Genomic DNA, 20,163 nt, shown 5'->3' with positions numbered 1-20,163 from the left:
AGCCAAGATGATGTCTAGTGACTGTAGCTCTTTGCCTTTGTCCTTTTTCTTGTTTTCTTCTCATGGAATTCTGTTCGTGCAAAGTGCAATGCTGTGGTTCGCAGTCTGCTTATCAGAAACTGCAGACCATTTTGCTGCTGAGGCAGTCTCTGGAATAGAAAGTTAACTGTAAGCAGTACAGTGGTTTTACTGAGGTTTTACTAATGCTGCCTGTGCCCAGAATGTGACAGCATAGATTGCAGATTCAGTTAGGGGGAATTCTTTTCACAATAGACACAGTACAGCAAATCTAAGATTTTTGGGGGTTTTTTCGTGGAGCTTTTGCTAATGCAGGATTGCTTGGCTGGTTGGTTGTTTTGGAGCATGTATTTTTTAATAAATTTTTGACATCATCATTATTATTATTATAGAAGAGTCAGATCTTGATGAATCTTGTTGGTTTGAAGCATTTTGTTTCTGTGCATTTTTAATTTTAGGTGAAACATGCTAGTTTATGTTGTATATGTGTCTGGTGTGTGTGAGAAAGTGAGAGAAGGAGAAAGGACACTGGGTGGGTGAGTGGAAATGACAAGGAAGGAAATTAAATTTAAGCTTCAAGCTTCATCCGAATTTCTGATGCATCAAGAGAAAACAATTTACTGACTTTTAAAAGAAGTTTCAAGACCACCAGTGTGAGCTTGTTCTGTGTTTCTGTCATATGAGAATATTTTTGTTTAGAACAAACTGAACTGCCTTAAAAAGATTGCCATGTATCAGATAAGTATTGTTATGATAAGAGTGGCTCTTGGTTTTATGTGTCATTGGTTTAATCTCTCTTGTCTGGGATTTTATTAGTTTTGTGGTGCTTGTTTGTTTTTTGGTCTTTAAGATTGGTTTTCTTATGATGGCTATGATGTTACTTATAGCTGCCAATTGTTTTTAAAATTTACTATGTTTAATGTTATTCATTCTTCTGAGTCTGTTGTTCCTAATTTGTTCTTTCTGTTTCACTGTTACCTCTTGGCTGAAAAAGTAACTGTAACCCACCTCAAAAGAATGCATCGGTATAGGGTTCTTCGTGCGGGTCGTGCAATAGGGGTGCGACGCCTGGCGGAATGGGGGGGGAGGGGAACATGGAGATTAAGATGGCTCCGTTTAACACCTGTCAACGTTTGATCTTTCTCTTTTCTTTCCATCAATAGGAAACTTTCTGCTGTTACCTCCCCACTACTTAAACGCACCTTCATCTGCAAGCGGTCCTACCTATCAGTAGTTGCATTCTCCATGAGTGAAAGAAATTTTAAGTCTTCGGGATTCGGGGAATGGGAGAGGGGTATTCGATTCCCTCACAAGTTCTTCGGTAGTGCTTTAAATTCTTTTCAACTTCTGCAGCACATGCGTACACCCACAATATACGTCTAGGCATTCTCCCCACCCGTGAAACACAAACCTAGAGAATAGTTAGAAGCACAGATGGTCCCAAGAAAGTCGAACTTGTGCACGCGCTCACACTACATGCACTGTCGTACCGGATGTGACCTCCCTTCCGCCAATATGGCTGCCTCTACTGTGGTGACTTCACTGTTGCAATGATGGCCGCTCTATCTCATGGCTCTTCCGGATCCTTAGATGGGCGATCGATAGCACATGCCTATACTATTCTTTCCCCCTGTGGTACGTTTAAGTTTGTGTGATCAAGGTCCAGCGATGCAATACCACAAACCACTGGTCTGCGGACTACATTGGTGCTGTCGTACTGACCGCCAATGCCAACCTCAAGAAGAACTACATCCACTTTTTCAAGAACAAATATATGAAAGGCTTTATTGGGAAGTACACTGGAGGAGATAGTATGGCATAAGGCTGGAATCTTTAAGTTGAGTGCTAGTAAGCAATCCAAGGTATTGTAGAGAATACCTATCAGGCTATCTCCATCTTAAAACATATTAACTTTATTTACTTTTAAAAATAAAACTGCTATTGCTTGTTAAAATGTTTGCTTTGAGGCTTGAGTGTAGGCTTTAAATCTGTTGAGCTTGCATATTTTTAACTTTTATTTGTAGTCAAAAAGGGTAGCTCTTGTATTTTTGTTTTTGTCTTGTTTTAATTTTGGTTTTGAATAGGGCAAATAAATATAATATGTACTTTATGTGATAATTCTGCAACAGGCTGGAATCACAGGTATTACAGTGCCACAGACTGACTTGGCTCTAGATGTGATCCTGAAGCGCTCTCAGGAGATTGGGGTATGTTGTTCATATTTGCACCCTTACCTGACAAAACTTAATTTTGCATAGTGGTCTTTTGTTGATGCATATTAGAAGTATGATAGTGTACCATCAGTAGTGAAGGCACCAGTGAGACAAGGAACTAACAAATTGCCTGGCATCATATCAAAGGTCTGCGTTACTGAACTGTTACATCATCTAACATGTTTTCCTTGCATGTGCTGTGTTAAAGTGTCCCTTATACGTGGCTGAACCTTAACTGCAGAAGATCTGATGGCTTACAAGTTGACGCTAGGGATCGCTGGGGACAGACAGGTGTTTAATGCAGGATTAGCTGTTCATCTTTGCCAGGTGTGGCTGAACAGCAGAAATCCAGGTAATGAGCTCTTTTCTTGGCTGTCTCCTTAGGTGTGCACCCATATGTGAAAAATAGAAGTTTCTTTCCATCTGAACAAATCAGCAGTTACTACAGGAATTCGATCCTTTCTCCACCTTGGAAATTATCTCCCTTCCCCCACAACCCAAAGTGGCTTGGGAAATTTGAGGATTTGAGGTCGTGTAAAGTCTACAGTAATGCCTATTATTTTTAGTCTTAACTCATATAACAGGGAGAGGTACAGGATTAATCATCCAGAAATCATAATTATTTCCAGAGTCATGTGTTTCTTTTTAATTGTGTCTCTGCTGCAATAATCAACAAGTTTACATACACACACTGTTAATATATAGGGTAATACTAATGAAACTGACATAAATGACAAAATCCTGTTTTACCTCTTTAAGAAAAGTACCTTGAGTATTTCACAGTTAAGGACAGTAGCCATTAGAAATTCTGAGTCATGTAGTTGATTAATTTCTTTTGGCTCAGGTCTCAGAGGTCAGATATACCACTTGAAAAACCAACCACAAGTGACATCTATCTCCAACATTCCTCGTTTAAACAAACATCAGCTTACGAGAGAGATGATAACTGGTAAGATGTGTTTGCATGCATGTGTGCATCCTCATATTTGCAAACATCTTGCTTTACCATACATTCTTCACTGTGTGGGATAGGATGGTGGGGAGGTTAAACAAAAACATTGTCAATTGCAAAGGAACTGACATGTAAGAGTTATTTATTTTAATGGGTAGCTTCTTGCATGCATGATGCATTTACATAATGATAAAATAAGGGTTTTTAAATTTTTTGTTTGGCAGGTCTGTCCCAGTGTAGTTGGCCTGGTTGTAATCAGACAGATCAGACAGTTCGTAAACCAGGTGTTACTACCTTGATGGTGCACACACCACTGACAGCATGCAGGTAATAGAAAAATGATTCTAATTTTACCTTGAATTTTAATTTTAATTTTATTGCCAAGACTCTCTCTACTATTTTCCTCCAATAACTCTAGAACCTTCCCAAAACTGAGACTTCATTGTAAAGGTCAACAATCAGAATGTGTCCAGGTCAACTGTTGCCAGTGTCGCAAAACTAGTCAAGTGAGTGTTCATTTTATTTCTGGTTTGAATTTGCATTTTCGATTAGCAAATTAGTTTTTTCAGACTATTTTATACTAATACAACTTTTTGCGTAACAAAACAGTAGTTTTGTGCAGATTTCCTAACATAAAGGTTAGCAACCCAGATAATAGATAACAAATCTTTTCTGTAGACTCTGTATAGTCACTTCCATCAAAAAATTGGAATATTTTGTTGCCTGATTTCTTAGGTTGTTTTGTCTTTCTATGCATATCCCGAGACTAAATGTAGCAAAATCATCTGAGTGAGCAAATGTTGCTCATAATTATTTTTACAATTGTTAAGATTTGGTTTATCTTTGTTTAAATTATAACAGTGATTATGTTCATGATTTCCTCATACAGATGATCCTGCTGTGTTTAGTATAAATTGTAAAAAAAATAGTTGGAGGTAAATCTCATGAAATTTAATCCCATCTTATTATGATAAATAATAAAATAAAGTAGCTGAATGAATTTACCATGTCTTGTCTTCAGGAAGAGTGGGGCTAGCCTACTGCTTCACCTCCAGCGACCTCGACAAGTTCAGACTGTCGGCTTAGAGCATTCTCCATGGAAAAAAGCGGACTCTATCTATGAGAGCATTGCATGGGAAGCTGTTGGCCAGCAAGACCCTCATGTCTTTCCTGAAGGCATCTGTGATTACTGTGAGGAGGAGGAGGAGGAGCTGTCTGCAGATTATGACATGACTGCACCCTATGCTCCTTTCCCTTTCGGGCAAATTCCAACAAGCACCTTATTGCCAAATTTGATGAAGGTAATATTAGATGTCCAGAGCCTGACATCACTGTCCTCCCACACCAAGATTTCCAGCAGCAGTGGATGTTCTGGAAGAGGCGGCTTGGCATCATCTTCTTCTGACAGCTCATCTAAAGGTATAAAGGCAGTTTTTAAGTCATATAATACATATTGTTTGAGGTATCACGACATGCAAGGTAAGTGTGGATGGGTTGTCTCCCTTCTGCTACAGTTTTTTTTTCCCTCAGAGACTATCTTTTGTTGAAAATTAAACATTTCTTTTTAAAATACGGGTAGTAAATGTATACAATAGACTTGCAAATCTTTTCTTTTGAAAATAAGCACTCTTGCATAACTGTAGTCATATTCTACTTTGACGTAGCTGTTAAAGATGCTTTACAGAAGCATTGTTAACCAGGATCTGTTCATTGCTTTCTTGCAGGCAGCATTAATTGTGGCAGCAGACACAGTCAAGAAAATCTGCCATTGGTGCCATCATCATCTCTGCAGACATTACGATCCTTTGATCGTGAAGTGAAAGAACTTGAAGATAGACTTGTATTTCCTCAAAAATGTCTAGTAAGAAATTTCATTTCTGTTTATTCAGAATCATTTTTTGAACTAAACATTATTTAGCAGGAACGAGCTGTTTACAGTGTGCTCTTAAGACAAACAATTCAGTTGATTTTCAATTTCATAGTGACATTTCATTACAGGTGTTTCAGCCAAGCCAAGAAGATCGACACATCATCTTCCAGGGAGATGTTTTTCACTGGAGCAGTGGCCAGTGGGCTAAGGTGCGTTTCATCAGTGTGTTTTCTGGTGTGATCTGCAGTGAGGCAACACACAGTTGGATGCTGCTGTAGCATATGTTCAGTCACGTGCTTCATTCAAAAAGAGCAGTTCCAGTAGAACGTTTCACTACCTGGACATGCTTTTGGATATTCATCCACCTCAGACGATGTTACATGAAGTTCTTTGTATTTTCCAGATCATTACAATTTGAGATAAACTGTTTCAAAAGGAAAAGTTTTGATTTAGGAGCAGTGTTTATGATAATTTTTATGCTTAACAAAATTTCTTTTAAAGAATCCTTGAAATGTTAAGTAGAGATATGGCGTGTTTTAAAATTCTAGTCAAAGTAGAATTGACATCCTGGTGGGGAGAAGTTAGCATCTGCACCATCAGGAAATATTGACAACTGTAAAGTATTTTTTTTAATGGTATGATTTACTGTCTTTCCACAAGTCATATTTTTATTCAGTATTCTGGCTTTTTACTTATTTTTTTCTGAATTGCACAATTTGCAAACTTTAAAAAAATAAAGTCTGCAGCTTAAAATCTTTTCTCCTTTCACAGTCTTCTTCTTTTCCAATTCTTGTCCTTTTCAGTTTCTATCAGAGATTTATGGTTTTATTTCTGCTGCTCATTTATATTGCTGTCCTTAACATAAGCAATAATTGGATTTCTTGATGTATGTGCTATGTTTATACTAATCCCACTCCTTGCCAGCCTGTAGTGGCAGACACCTTATGTCTCACCATTTTATTTTTAGTTGAATATATAATGTATTCCTTACATCCTCTGCATCGTACAATATTTTTCACCAGTCTCTTGAATAATAGAGTGTAACTACACCTACAGACTCGCACACATACAAACTGAGGTTAAATCAGCGTGCAAACAATTTTTCATTCATGCATATGTATTTCACTACCTTGAAGTACATGAATATAGTGTGCATTTCCTATACACCAGAACTTTTGTATGCAGGAAACCCCAACTGGACTATTATCAGGATAGCAGATGAAAATTAGGATACGGGGACTCCCAAAAGCCAGCTATTGTACGACATGGTTCTGCAAAAAGGGGCCCCTGCATCAAAATTTACATGCACTATCGTGACGATAGTCCAATTGGGGCTTCTTGCATATGAGGACTGATGAATAACAATTAAAGCTTGCCCTGTCTGCAACAGACTATGACAAAAATGACTGTTAAGAGCTAAGTAGAATTTTGTTTTTATGAAAAGATTGCAATAATTATACTACCTCACTGATGCCTATGATACAAGGATTGGCATACATACTTGATCTTAATTTTTATTTTTATACTCCACTATTTTTAATTGTGATGAAGTGAAGACAAGTTGTTACAAATTACATGTAAAGACTTTCATGTTGAAAAGTAATGGATTTCGGCAGAATCTGATGCCGTTTATCCACTTTGTTCACACCAAGATACTGTAGATCAACATTGTCAGCAGTCCTCAACATGCATCAGTTGTCCCATATCATTTTTAGTCTTAGTCATCAACCATCAAACAACTTTTCTCGATTAATTATGCTTCTCTCCTTTCCTTCATACTGTTGTTAATTTTATGGTCTTCCTCTCTTAATTATCCAAGAGCACAATTCTTTAAGTTTATTTTTTACAATCTTCGCTACCTGAAGTATTTAATTTTTCTTATTTCTTCACTGTAGTCTGGTCACCAGTTTGCAGAGCACAATATGATAAAAATTCATTTTTTGTTGAAGATTGAACCAGCAAATAAAAAAGAAAACACCAAGTATATGGAGTGTTATCATCCAATGTGTGTGTGTGCATGTGCATCTTTGTTTCTGATGGATACTTTCTCTTCTTCCCATCCAGTTTTTTTGTGGAGTATTATTTCTGAAAAATATAATAACCACAAATTCTGAAACCTATTATACAAGTAAATATCAATGGTCTGCCACTCTTTCATTCCTCATGTAATCAGTTTTGGCCTATTCTGGGGAAAATATATAGTCCTGTAGAAACTGACCCTTTTGTAATTGGCTTGTACTTGGGGATAGAAAACCCGAAGATGTTAATATGTTTTTACAAGACCTCGTAAGGGATATGACAGAATTACAGCAGGGGCCAGTGGAACTAGAAGGTATCCCTCAGTGTGTACAGATTAATTTCTTGTTTTATCTGTGATACACCTACTCGTGCGTTTGTAAAGCAAGTGAAAGGTCATTCCAGCTATTATGGCTGTGAAATGTGTGTACAAAAAGGATTTTGGGATGGAAAGATTGTTTACCCTGAGCTTGGAGGAAAAAATGCTCCCCACCCCTGAAGTTTATAGTCTGACCTAATAACCCTAACAAAGTCTGTCCAGCCCACTTATATCTTAACCTCTTCATTGCTGTAAAAAGCTTGCACCAACCTTTTTCCTTCACAATAGTTTATAAAGTGAAGTTATACTGGAGAGAGTATAGTTACACATTTTACAGGGATCTTCTTCTTCTTCTTCGTCGTTCACTCAAATGGACACGCCTGCCTCCTGCACAAATGATGCTGTGCGCCGCAGGTCCTCCAGGTTGCCGTGTAGCTTCCTCGATACTGGCGTCTCATCAGTCCAAATGCGGTGCCTGAGTTCTTCGTGCATGGGGCATTCTTGCAGTAGATGTGCTGTTGTCTGACTGCCTGTCTGGCACGGGCACTGGTCTGTCTGGCCGATCCGGAGCTTGTTGTATAGATGGTGATTGAGACGGTTGTGGCCTGTCCTCAGCCTGAAAATAATGACCTGCTCAGCCCTTGTAAGCAGGTAGTATGGGTCGTTTCGGTTGAAACGTGGGTGCTGCTGCAGCCACTTGTTGTGCTGTTTGGCCTTGATGATGGTTTTGACTTCACTATAGGTGGTGGACCTGTCTTGCTGCTCTTTTGTGGATCCTTCCTTGGCAAGAGTGTCTGCGGCTTCGTTGCCAAAAACTCCACAGTGGGAGGGAATCCACTGTAATACGACTGTGCAGACTCCGCATAAGGAGGAAAGAGCAGTGGACAGGTTGTTCAATTTCTTGTCTCTGGCAGTCTGTAAGGCCTGCAGGACAGACAGTGCATCCGTAAAGAAGACGACGTTGTTGGAGGTGTCTGGACTGTTTTCAACGTGGGTTGCACCGGTCTGAATGGCAACTGCTTCAGCCTTGAAGTTGGTGGAGTAGAGTCTGGTTGCGAGGGAAAGACGGTCTTCTCTTCCTCCTGGGTACCGAATGTAGACTCCGGCGCCACCATTCTTCACGGCTTGTTCAGCTGACCCGTCAGTGAACACGTGAGTCCACTGATCTTGTGGGAAGTTGTTGTGGATATACTCCATAGTACAGGACTTCTTCACAGCGTCTTGGGAGTCTTTCTTGCCGACACCAGGGATGCTGCAGTGAATCAGGGGGAAAGCAGTTTCATTCCATGCTGGGTTTGTCTGGCACAGGGGGATCTCTCTGGGGTCGTGTTCCAAGATATCTTGGTGTTTTCGTTCAAGGATCCTCGCCTGGTGGATGAAACTTCCCCTTTTCAACCTTCCCTTCGTCGGCTGAGCCAGTCTGTTTCTCATGGGATGAAAAGTTTGGTGTTAAAAGCAGAATGTTATCTTCAAACTAGAAATGTAATCACTGCGTTTGGTTTAATGCATATGTGGTTCTTTGGCTGCCTTTAAATTCTTAAATGTTTCTGATGTAATATTTTATAATTTTGAAGTGACTTTTTTCTTGATATGCCGTCAGGATGGCAAAACATGGGAGGAAATGGAGATGGCATGCTAAATGGGGAAAGGTACTTCATGTTACTTCTAATTTTATGTACAGCCTGGGGGAAAAAACTATAAACCTGATGGCTGTGTTTACTTTGCATGCTTGGGAGTACTGTTTGCTCAGGGTTAGCAAAGTTACTGTTTAGTATAATTGCTCATTGTATATGCATTAAAGTAAATAAAATTTTAAAAAATAGAAATTAGTCACATGATATACATAGGTCAGCCACCATTGTTAACAAAAAGATGTTAGTATACGGCGCTAGGACAACTATGTATGAGCAAGGGAAAAACCCAAACATTTCTTGCTTTACACAATAGCAGAGTAATCAGCATGCCCCAGCCATACTGTTTGTAGCCAATTCTGCCCCCCCCCCCTTTTTTTTTAAAGAAAAGCAAAGAGTGCTGAAAGTGGGACAATGTTATTGTTTACATGTAGAAAACTCTGATTTATATTGATTTTGATTCTCCCTCTCGCGGACACATACATGCACACAAAAGAGCACACAAAATCACTGATATAAACATTTTTTTTTATTTATTAACTTTTATAATAAACCCCAAAGTTTACAATACAGTGATACTTTATTTGATGAAGAAAATAAATCTTGCCCAAAAAAAATTGTTTTGGGCAAATGGAAACATCTTCAAAAAAATTTGAAGAAAAATGCAATTTTTACAAAGACACAGGAAGAGCAATTTTGTTACATTAAAAGTAAAAGCATTCATACATTTAAGTTTCCTCTACTTGAACACACAACTTGTTCACAAGTGGTGAAAATTTCACTCCTTTGTACAGAAGTGGGTACCTCGCATTTTTTGGGTCCTGCACAGGTCACCTTACCTGACAAAATATGTGGGTGTGCATATATCCACCAATACAAATTGAACAATCAAATAATAATATAAAAAAATTTAAGTGTTAGTGGTGTAGGAAGGAGGAGAAAAATATGAATGAACATCAATGATCACACAATGATCTGTTCATGAATCCTGTTCAGCTGACAAAAAATATTTAAGGAAGAGCATCGACAAACTAATTTTTGTTTTTGGAATTGCTGTAAAAAGCTTGCGCCAACCTTTTTCCTTCACAATAGTTTACAAAGTGAAGTTATACTAGAGAGAGTATAGTTACACATTTTACAGGGATGAAGGGTTTGCTGTTAAAAGCAGAATGCTATCTTCAAAGGTAATGGCTTGCATAGAAATGTAGTCACTGCATTTGGTTTAATGCATATGTGGTTCTTTGGCTGCCTTTAAATTCTTAAATGTTTCCGATCCGATCTAATATTTTATAATTTTGAAGTGACTTTTTTCTTGATATGCTGTCAGGATGGCAAAACGTGGGAGGAAATGGAGATGGCACACTAAATGGGGAAAGGAACTTCCTTCATGTTGCTTCTAATTTTATGTACAGCCTGGGGAAAAAAAAAGCTATGAAACCTGACAGCTGTGTTTACTTTGCATGCTTGGGAGTACTGTTTGCTCAGGAAAAGCCTTTAATGTTGCTTTTGCTTTCTTTGTGACAGTTTTACTTTGTTAGTCTTATTTTGTACTCTGAAAGTGTGACAATGTTACTGTTTACCTGAGAAAACTCTGATTTATATTGATTTTGATTCTCATCCAAGAGAGAAAAAGGCCCCTCCCCAGGACCCATGTTCAGCTGGTTCGGAATAGAGCCAGCAGAAAAGGTAAACCATGCGTAGACAGATTAAGTCTTTTTTTAATTATTTGCAGGAAAAACCCGATGAGAATGACTCTCCACCTAGGAGGAGGAGGAAGAGGAGAGATGTCTAGAGCTAGAAACAATTAGGCCTTCTTCCTCCTAATAGCAGGTCTAACTCGTGTGCTTCCTGAAAATTATTTACAGGGAGATCTGCATCTTTTAGTACATAGTGTATGCCACAGAGTGGTGGCAGAATATTTAGCTACTGCGTCTCCCCCTCCATGCGAACCTAGACACATTGACTCTTTTTTTTAATTATTTGCAGGAAAACCCAGGGAGGGAGTGATTCTTCAATGAAGACGAGGAGGTTGCAAATGAATAGATCATGAAATGAGGCTTTTTTTTTAATGATCTCCAGACTCAGATGAGAGTAATTCACCGTCCAAGAGGAGGAGGAGGGAGCAAATGAAAATAATGAGCAATGAAAGGTCTTTCTTACATATGGCAAGCCTGACAGATGTGCTGCCTCAAGAAATTTTTTATTTATACATAACTACTGCCACAGAACAGTGGTAGACTTTGTAATAGTTCATGCATAGACATATTAATTAAGTCTTTTTAAAATTATTTGCAGCAAAACCCAGAAGACCCAATTCCAGGGGGGACACAGACAACACTCCGGGATGAGCAGCGACAGCTGCTTGAGGAAGAGTTTCAGAGGACGCACTACCTCGGGGTGGCTGTCCGCGAGGAACTGGCCAGACAGACCGAACTGTCGGCCATAGGTTTTCGGGAAGGCACAGTAAACCCGTAAAAAGCCTAGTCCACTACTTGTTAACCAAACAGCCCTGTCCATGTAGTGAAATCCAGGTGGTCTTGTGGATGGTTTTGTGTGGAAAAACTGTGCCTCCGACAGTCAATCTAAAAATAGGCCATTGAACAAGCAGAAGTCTGTGAGCAGCTCCCCATATTCGTTGCAGTTTCCAAATGAACCAAAAAATAAAGGAAAGAAAGAATCAAACAAACAAAGAAAATGTTGATAAACGAGCGTCTTTAAGTGGCATCTAATTACATCTCATTTATCGACACACACATTCTGACGGCTTGTCTGCCCCTGCTTGTTGCAGAACGCGACACGACCACTCACGAGCCTCGTCGAGCCTCATCACACAGAGGAAGAGTCCTTCCAGGTGTGTATATTTCTACAATGTTTATTTTTACAATGTGTATTTATTAGCAATATATAGGGGGGAAGTATTTATATAACTATAATAAACACGGTATTCATCAGCAGTTGTAACATGTGTGGTGTGTTCGAGAACTATATATATGTATATGGAATTTATGAAGAATATTCTTTTTAAGGCCGTTTTTAACTACACTACTGGCATCATTTCAGGAGGCAAGAAATATTGAACACCATATTTCGTAGTAGGGACCTGTAAAGAATGCGCAAGTCCGACGTCAGGTCGTGACAATCATGAATCTTCGTTCATCATCATCACCAAAATAAATCAACCATAATCATCATCATCATCATCATGATGCACGAGGGTATGCTCTTTTAACCTCCTCCCAGGTGTGTATATTTCCACAATGTTTATTTTTACAATGTGTATTTATTAGCAATACATAGGGGGGAAGTATTTATATAACTATAATAAACACGGTATTCATCAGCAGTTGTAACATGTGTGGTGTGTTCGAGACCTATATATATGTATATGGAATTTATGAAGAATATTCTTTTTAAGGCCGTTTTTAACTACACTACTGGCATCATTTCACGAGGCAAGAAATATTGAACACCATATTTCGCAGTAGGGACCTGTAAAGAATTTATCGACACACACATTCTGACGGCTTGTCTGCCCCTGCTTGTTGCAGAACGCGACAGGACCACTCCAAAGCCTCGTCGAGCCTCATCACCCAGAGGAAGAGTCCTTCCAGGTGTGTATATTTCCACAATGTTTATTTTTACAATGTGTATTTATTAGCAATATATAGGGGGGAAGTATTTATATAACTATAATAAACACGGTATTCATCAGCAGTTGTAACATGTGTGGTGTGTTCGAGAACTATATATATGTATATGGAATTTATGAAGAATATTCTTTTTAAGGCCGTTTTTAACTACACTACTGGCATCATTTCAGGAGGCAAGAAATATTGAACACCATATTTCGTAGTAGGGACCTGTAAAGAATGCGCAAGTCCGACGTCAGGTCGTGACAATCATGAATCTTCGTTCATCATCATCACCAAAATAAATCAACCATAATCATCATCATCATCGTCATGATGCACGAGGGTATGCTCTTTAACCTCCTCCCAGGTGTGTATATTTCCACAATGTTTATTTTTACAATGTGTATTTATTAGCAATACATAGGGGAAGTATTTATATAACTATAATAAACACGGTATTCATCAGCAGTTGTAACATGTGTGGTGTGTTCGAGACCTATATATATGTATATGGAATTTATGAAGAATATTCTTTTTAAGGCCGTTTTTAACTACACTACTGGCATCATTTCACGAGGCAAGAAATATTGAACACCATATTTCGCAGTAGGGACCTGTAAAGAATTTATCGACACACACATTCTGACGGCTTGTCTGCCCCTGCTTGTTGCAGAACGCGACAGGACCACTCCAAAGCCTCGTCGATCCTCATCACCCAGAGGAAGAGTCCTTCCAGGTGTGTATATTTCCACAATGTTTATTTTTACAATGTGTATTTATTAGCAATATATAGGGGGGAAGTATTTATATAACTATAATAAACACGGTATTCATCAGCAGTTGTAACATGTGTGGTGTGTTCGAGAACTATATATATGTATATGGAATTTATGAAGAATATTCTTTTTAAGGCCGTTTTTAACTACACTACTGGCATCATTTCAGGAGGCAAGAAATATTGAACACTATATTTCGTAGTAGGGACCTGTAAAGAATGCGCAAGTCCGACGTCAGGTCGTGACAATCATGAATCTTCGTTCATCATCATCACCAAAATAAATCAACCATAATCATCATCATCATCATCATGATGCACGAGGGTATGCTCTTTTAACCTCCTCCCAGGTGTGTATATTTCCACAATGTTTATTTTTACAATGTGTATTTATTAGCAATATATAGGGGGGAAGTATTTATATAACTATAATAAACACGGTATTCATCAGCAGTTGTAACATGTGTGGTGTGTTCGAGAACTATATATATGTATATATAATTTATAAAGAATATTCTTTTTAAGGCCGTTTTTAACTACACTACTGGCATCATTTCAGGAGGCAAGAAATATTGAACACCATATTTCGTAGTAGGGACCTGTAAAGAATGCGCAAGTCCGACGTCAGGTCGTGACAATCATGAATCTTCGTTCATCATCATCACCAAAATAAATCAACCATAATCATCATCATCATCGTCATGATGCACGAGGGTATGCTCTTTTAACCTCCTCCCAGGTGTGTATATTTCCACAATGTTTATTTTTACAATGTGTATTTATTAGCAATACATAGGGGGGAAGTATTTATAACTATAATAAACACGGTATTCATCAGCAGTTGTAACATGTGTGGTGTGTTCGAGACCTATTCTTTTTAAGGCCGTTTTTACTACACTACTGGATATTGGCCTCAGAAGAATATTCTTTTTAAGGCCGTTTTTAACTACACTACTGGCATCATTTCAGGAGGCAAGAAATATTGAACACCATATTTCGTAGTAGGGACCTGTAAAGAATGCGCAAGTCCGACGTCAGGTCGTGACAATCATGAATCTTCGTTCATCATCATCACCAAAATAAATCAACCATAATCATCATCATCATCGTCATGATGCACGAGGGTATGCTCTTTTAACCTCCTCCCAGGTGTGTATATTTCCACAATGTTTATTTTTACAATGTGTATTTATTAGCAATACATAGGGGGGAAGTATTTATATAACTATAATAAACACGGTATTCATCAGCAGTTGTAACATGTGTGGTGTGTTCGAGACCTATATATATGTATATGGAATTTATGAAGAATATTCTTTTTAAGGCCGTTTTTAACTACACTGCTGGCATCATTTCAGGAGGCAAGAAATATTGAACACCATATTTCGCAGTAGGGACCTGTAAAGAATTTATCGACACACACATTCTGACGGCTTGTCTGCCCCTGCTTGTTGCAGAACGCGACAGGACCACTCCAAAGCCTCGTCGAGCCTCATCACCCAGAGGAAGAGTCCTTCCAGGTGTGTATATTTCCACAATGTTTATTTTTACAATGTGTATTTATTAGCAATATATAGGGGGGAAGTATTTATATAACTATAATAAACACGGTATTCATGAGCAGTTGTAACATGTGTGGTGTGTTCGAGAACTATATATATGTATATGGAATTTATGAAGAATATTCTTTTTAAGGCCGTTTTTAACTACACTACTGGCATCATTTCAGGAGGCAAGAAATATTGAACACTATATTTCGTAGTAGGGACCTGTAAAGAATGCGCAAGTCTGACGTCAGGTTTTGACAATCATGAATCTTCGTTCATCATCATCACCAAAATAAATCAACCATAATCATCATCATCATCATCATGATGCACGAGGGTATGCTCTTTTAACCTCCTTCCAGGTGTGTATATTTCCACAATGTTTATTTTTACAATGTGTATTTATTAGCAATACATAGGGGGGAAGTATTTATATAACTATAATAAACACGGTATTCATCAGCAGTTGTAACATGTGTGGTGTGTTCGAGACCTATATATATGTATATGGAATTTATGAAGAATATTCTTTTTAAGGCCGTTTTTAACTACACTACTGGCATCATTTCAGGAGGCAAGAAATATTGAACACCATATTTCGCAGTAGGGACCTGTAAAGAATTTATCGACACACACATTCTGACGGCTTGTCTGCCCCTGCTTGTTGCAGAACGCGACAGGACCACTCCAAAGCCTCGTCGATCCTCATCACCCAGAGGAAGAGTCCTTCCAGGTGTGTATATTTCCACAATGTTTATTTTTACAATGTGTATTTATTAGCAATATATAGGGGGGAAGTATTTATATAACTATAATAAACACGGTATTCATCAGCAGTTGTAACATGTGTGGTGTGTTCGAGAACTATATATATGTATATGGAATTTATAAAGAATATTATTTTTAAGGCCGTTTTTAACTACACTACTGGCATCATTTCAGGAGGCAAGAAATATTGAACACCATATTTCGTAGTAGGGACCTGTAAAGAATGCGCAAGTCCGACGTCAGGTCGTGACAATCATGAATCTTCGTTCATCATCATCACCAAAATAAATCAACCATAATCATCATCATCATCATCATGATGCACGAGGGTATGCTCTTTTAACCTTCTCCCAGGTGTGTATATTTCCACAATGTTTATTTTTACAATGTGTATTTATTAGCAATATATAGGGGGGAAGTATTTATATAACCATAATAAACACGGTATTCATCAGCAGTTGTAACATGTGTGGTGTGTTCGAGAACTATATATATGTATATGGAATTTATGAAGAATATTCTTTTTAAGGCCGTTTTTAACTACACTACTGGCATCATTTCAGGAGGCAAGAAATATTGAACACCATATTTCGTAGTAGGGACCTGTAAAGAATGCGCAAGTCCGACATTATTATTTTTCTTATTATTATTATTGGTGATTATTCTGAATTTCTTTATCAGAAACCCTCATAAAGCCAGTAACTAAGGCTCTAACGTCATAGAGGAACCAATTTTGTAAATAGTTGAAGCATGCAGAAAATGAAAACAGCATGCCTGGGTAGTCTTTAATTATTTGCAGCAAAACCCAGAATAGCCAGAGCCAGAGAGGAGTGATTCTGCCCCATCAAAGAGAGGGAAGAAGAATATGAAAAAAGGAGGAAAACAAAGCATTCTTCTCGTTAACGGCAAGTCTGACATCAACACTTCCAGTGGAGATTCTTCAAGACCTCCATCTGCAAGTACATAAAATTTGCCACCAAACCGTGCTTCAATATCAAGCTGCCGAAAAGGCTTCATCTCCCCTTCCTGGAGACTGGTTAAAAGCCTAGTCCACTAGTTGTTAACTAAACAGCCCTGACTTCAGTGTTGTTGACTGTTAACAGTGTTGTTAATTATATTCTTGTCATTAGAATTGAAACTTCATTATTGAATCTGTTGTAATTAGGTGTGTGGGCGCATGCAAGATGAATGCATGAACAAGATAGAGAGCCATTGCGCGCAGGACCCACGTAACCGTCAATTACAGTACAACAAGGACATAACTGGAGCTTTCAGAGAGAGACAGGAAAAAAGATGGCAAATAATAATCAGTGAGTAAAAGTACATTTCACTCTGGCATAAGTCGAAAGCGATAGCGAACTAATATTCACTCTGAGCGAACCCCTACTACATTTACATATGCTAATATCTCCTACGACGATAGATTTAAAAAACCTCAGTCTTTAGAGATTGAATTAATAATAATCGTTTAAAAGGTCGTTTTTAACTAGAATTCGGAACATAGGTGGGAAGAGAAAACTGGATACAACATATGAATTTTGCCTTGCGGTACTCAATACTGTTCAATGCTAGTACATTTAAAGAATTTGATTGCCCTGTGTTTACCGCTAGGATGGCTTATGTGTCTATTGCATCTCTAGAGTGAAATTGGCTTTGTGGACATTTTGTGCATACCGGTAGATTTGGACTGGATACATAGTGCAGTTTAATGCGAGACAAATTAGAAAAATGTGTTTGATAGTAATGCTTACCTGTTTACTGAAATAGTCTTCATTTGTTGAATTAGTGCTTACACTTTGAAGTGTTTACTACTGTGTTAACTCAAGGATTTTTATTTCCTCTTGGTGTTACGAATCATTGTGCAGGCACGTTGGGAAGTAGTAATTACATTTCTATCCTGATTGTGTGAATGATTAGGAGTGTAAATATTTTGTTCTTTTTAGGATCACTTTTCCGACCTTTTGAAAGTGCATTTTTTTGTGAATACGGAAGGGTAACTAGTGTAGTACAGATGTGCAGACCAAATGTTTTTTTTAATTAAGGTGACTACAAAAATCTGCACTATTTCATAAAACATAAAAAAAAATTTTTACCTCAGGTGCCTGGCCTTGATTGAAGATGAGGATAATAATGATGTCACAGTTTTTAATTTCAGTTTCTTGTAAGTCTCTTTTTTCCATCAGAAAATAGGTGATGAACTGGTTGCAGGGGTGGGGGCGAGGAAAGGGAATTAGCACAAAGTTGTTTGGTATACAGAGGTTGATACAGTGCAGCAAAAAGCTGGATAATCCAAGATGATTTTCCAAAAATGAATAAAACAAGGTATACAGCAGTTCAGCATTCCAAATTCCAACGAGGAAACGTAGCTGCACAATTCTGCCATAATACTGCAGTAAATTCCAGGAAATTCACAGGGCACAGAAACACAGTTGTCACCTCCTTGAAATATGCTAGCATTTAGTTTTGTTCTCTCTGCTTCTACCCCGACTCTTTCTGTTGCTGTTTTTTTCGATGATGTTATCTGAAGCCTTCATTCACCCATTGTTCTTCTGTACAGCTTCTGAAGATAATAAAATATGGGAAAATTGGGATTTGTAAATTAAAGAAGGTTAATAGGTTTACAGATTAAAAACAGATTAAAAGAAGTCTTGTTTCAGTTCTATGGTGCTTCTGCTTCTTCCCCATGTCTTTCTGTTTTCAGGTGTCTTTAAGCAAGTTTCACACATGGAAGCACAATTGATTCTGATTACGATTTCTGTCACCGGTTCAAAACACCGTCGATACACCCACCAAATCCCGTCGACATTTACCGCGTGCTACCAAACTAAATTGCTTATTAATTATCAACTTTTAGTTAGCTCGAGCACCCAAGCACGCATAACCCCAATGGAAGAAAACTCAAGACAATTTAGTGCATTAAAAGAACGTTATTAATTATTACCAAATGAAAAAAGGGAGAATACACATGAAGTAACTTTGTAATAAGTTGTTCCCCCTTACTTGGCCGGTTCCCTAGGTCGTCCCGTTCCCAATTGTTTCCCCTTACGTCTAATGTGTCCAGATAACTAATGAGTCACTGTTCAATTAACCTTAAATCTAATCACACACACACAATACACTACTTAGCACAACACACTCACTCGTGGCGTTCTTGCTCTGGTCTTGCCGTGTGTCTCCCCGGCTTTTTCGTCCCTTAAGATCTGGGCGTTGATTCAACTGCAGCACCGCTCAGGGACCGACGTTCCTTCACCAGATACAGCTTTTACTGGTTTCATCAAACGGCTGCCGGTGCTGAAGCACTGTACACTCCGTTATAGAGCAGGTCACCGCACCTCTGAAATCAACAGTTAAGTCGACACACTTCTCAGGCAGGATTGCAGCTTTGAGCCGAATTCAGTCAACTTTACTCCACAAAAGCTGCAAGCTAAGGTGACCAGACGTCGTCCCGCTTTTGACCTCTTGTCCCGCCTGAATATCGGGCGGGACGCCCAATGTCCCGCTTTCTGGCTTTCTGGCAAGTCCATCAAATGTCCCGGTTGTCTTTAAAAATCACTATTTTCGGCGTTTTTTGACGGTGACGACACCATCATCGGCACGTGTCCCGCTTTCGCCCCCGAAATGTCTGGTCACCTTATGCAAGCGAAAGAAACAGACGCTGATCTCCCTCTCAGAAGTTTCTAGCCCAAAACGTTGAGCTTGCATCTAGATCTTTCTGTCCAAAACCGCGTTCCATTGGCCAGTCAGGCCACCTGACATACCACAGCCAATCACGCCTTCTCCAGATGCAGCTTTTACCGGTTTCATCAAACGGCTGCCGTACTGAAGCACTATACACTCCGTTATAGAGCCGGTCAACGCACCTCTGAAATCAGCAGTTAAGTCGACACACTTCTCAGGCAGGATTGCAGTGAAGACTTTAAACAGCTTTGAGCCGACTTCAGTCAACTTTACTCCACAAAGTTGAATGCGAAAGACCCAGACGCTGATGTCACGTCCCAGAAGTTTCCAGCCCAAAACGCTGAACTTGCATCTAGATCTTTCTGTCCTAAACCCCGTTCCATTGGCCAGTCAGGCCACCTGACATACCACAACCAATCACAATCAAAGACCCAGACGCTGATGTCACTTTCTAGAAGTTTCTAGCCCAAAATGCTGAGCTTGCATCTAGATCTTTCTGTCCATAACCTCTTTCCATTGGCCAGTCATGCCACCTGACATACCACAACCAATCACGCCTCACAGCCAACACGAGCTTAAGCTCCCACACGTATCCGCGTAAATGATGTAATTTCTAGAGAGAGAAACCACGTCATTTCTCAGTAAAACAGATGTACAAACCCACACTACAGCCTTACCCCTACTCTTTCACCACAACATCTGTCAAAAATATTCCACGTCATAGGCAATAAAGGGTGTAGTGAA

At 38.9% G+C, this 20,163-nt stretch overlaps 1 protein-coding gene across 18 annotated transcripts; it reads left to right on the top strand.

The window, feature by feature from the left end:
* Positions 1-1,532: 1,532 nt before the first annotated feature.
* LOC112575364 lies at positions 1,533-18,386 on the top strand. 18 transcript variants are annotated; one of them, XM_025257158.1, is made up of 15 exons: positions 1,536-1,880; positions 2,148-2,225; positions 2,440-2,583; positions 3,076-3,180; positions 3,408-3,510; positions 4,205-4,602; positions 4,908-5,044; positions 5,182-5,262; positions 11,315-11,870; positions 13,325-13,387; positions 13,777-14,165; positions 14,396-14,575; positions 14,884-14,946; positions 15,156-15,335; positions 15,545-18,386. In XM_025257158.1, the coding sequence occupies exons 3-9, from the start codon at positions 2,481-2,483 to the stop codon at positions 11,492-11,494; spliced, it is 1,107 nt and encodes a 368-aa protein (XP_025112943.1). In that variant the 5' UTR covers positions 1,536-1,880; positions 2,148-2,225; positions 2,440-2,480; the 3' UTR covers positions 11,495-11,870; positions 13,325-13,387; positions 13,777-14,165; positions 14,396-14,575; positions 14,884-14,946; positions 15,156-15,335; positions 15,545-18,386. The 18 variants fall into 18 exon arrangements, with proteins under 18 accessions (XP_025112951.1, XP_025112954.1, XP_025112953.1 ...); XM_025257156.1 differs by having other exon boundaries at positions 13,325-13,776; positions 13,986-14,165; XM_025257162.1 differs by lacking the exons at positions 13,325-13,387; positions 13,777-14,165; positions 14,396-14,575; ... (1 more) ...; positions 15,156-15,335; positions 15,545-18,386 and adding exons at positions 12,080-12,259; positions 12,568-12,630; positions 12,840-12,999.
* Positions 18,387-20,163: the final 1,777 nt, after the last annotated feature.

The sequence above is a fragment of the Pomacea canaliculata genome, linkage group LG11, assembly GCF_003073045.1.
Source record: "Pomacea canaliculata isolate SZHN2017 linkage group LG11, ASM307304v1, whole genome shotgun sequence".
Lineage (NCBI taxonomy): Eukaryota > Metazoa > Mollusca > Gastropoda > Architaenioglossa > Ampullariidae > Pomacea > Pomacea canaliculata.
Note: the sequence above shows the minus strand (reverse complement) of the source record. Positions and strands in the feature narration are given on the sequence as shown.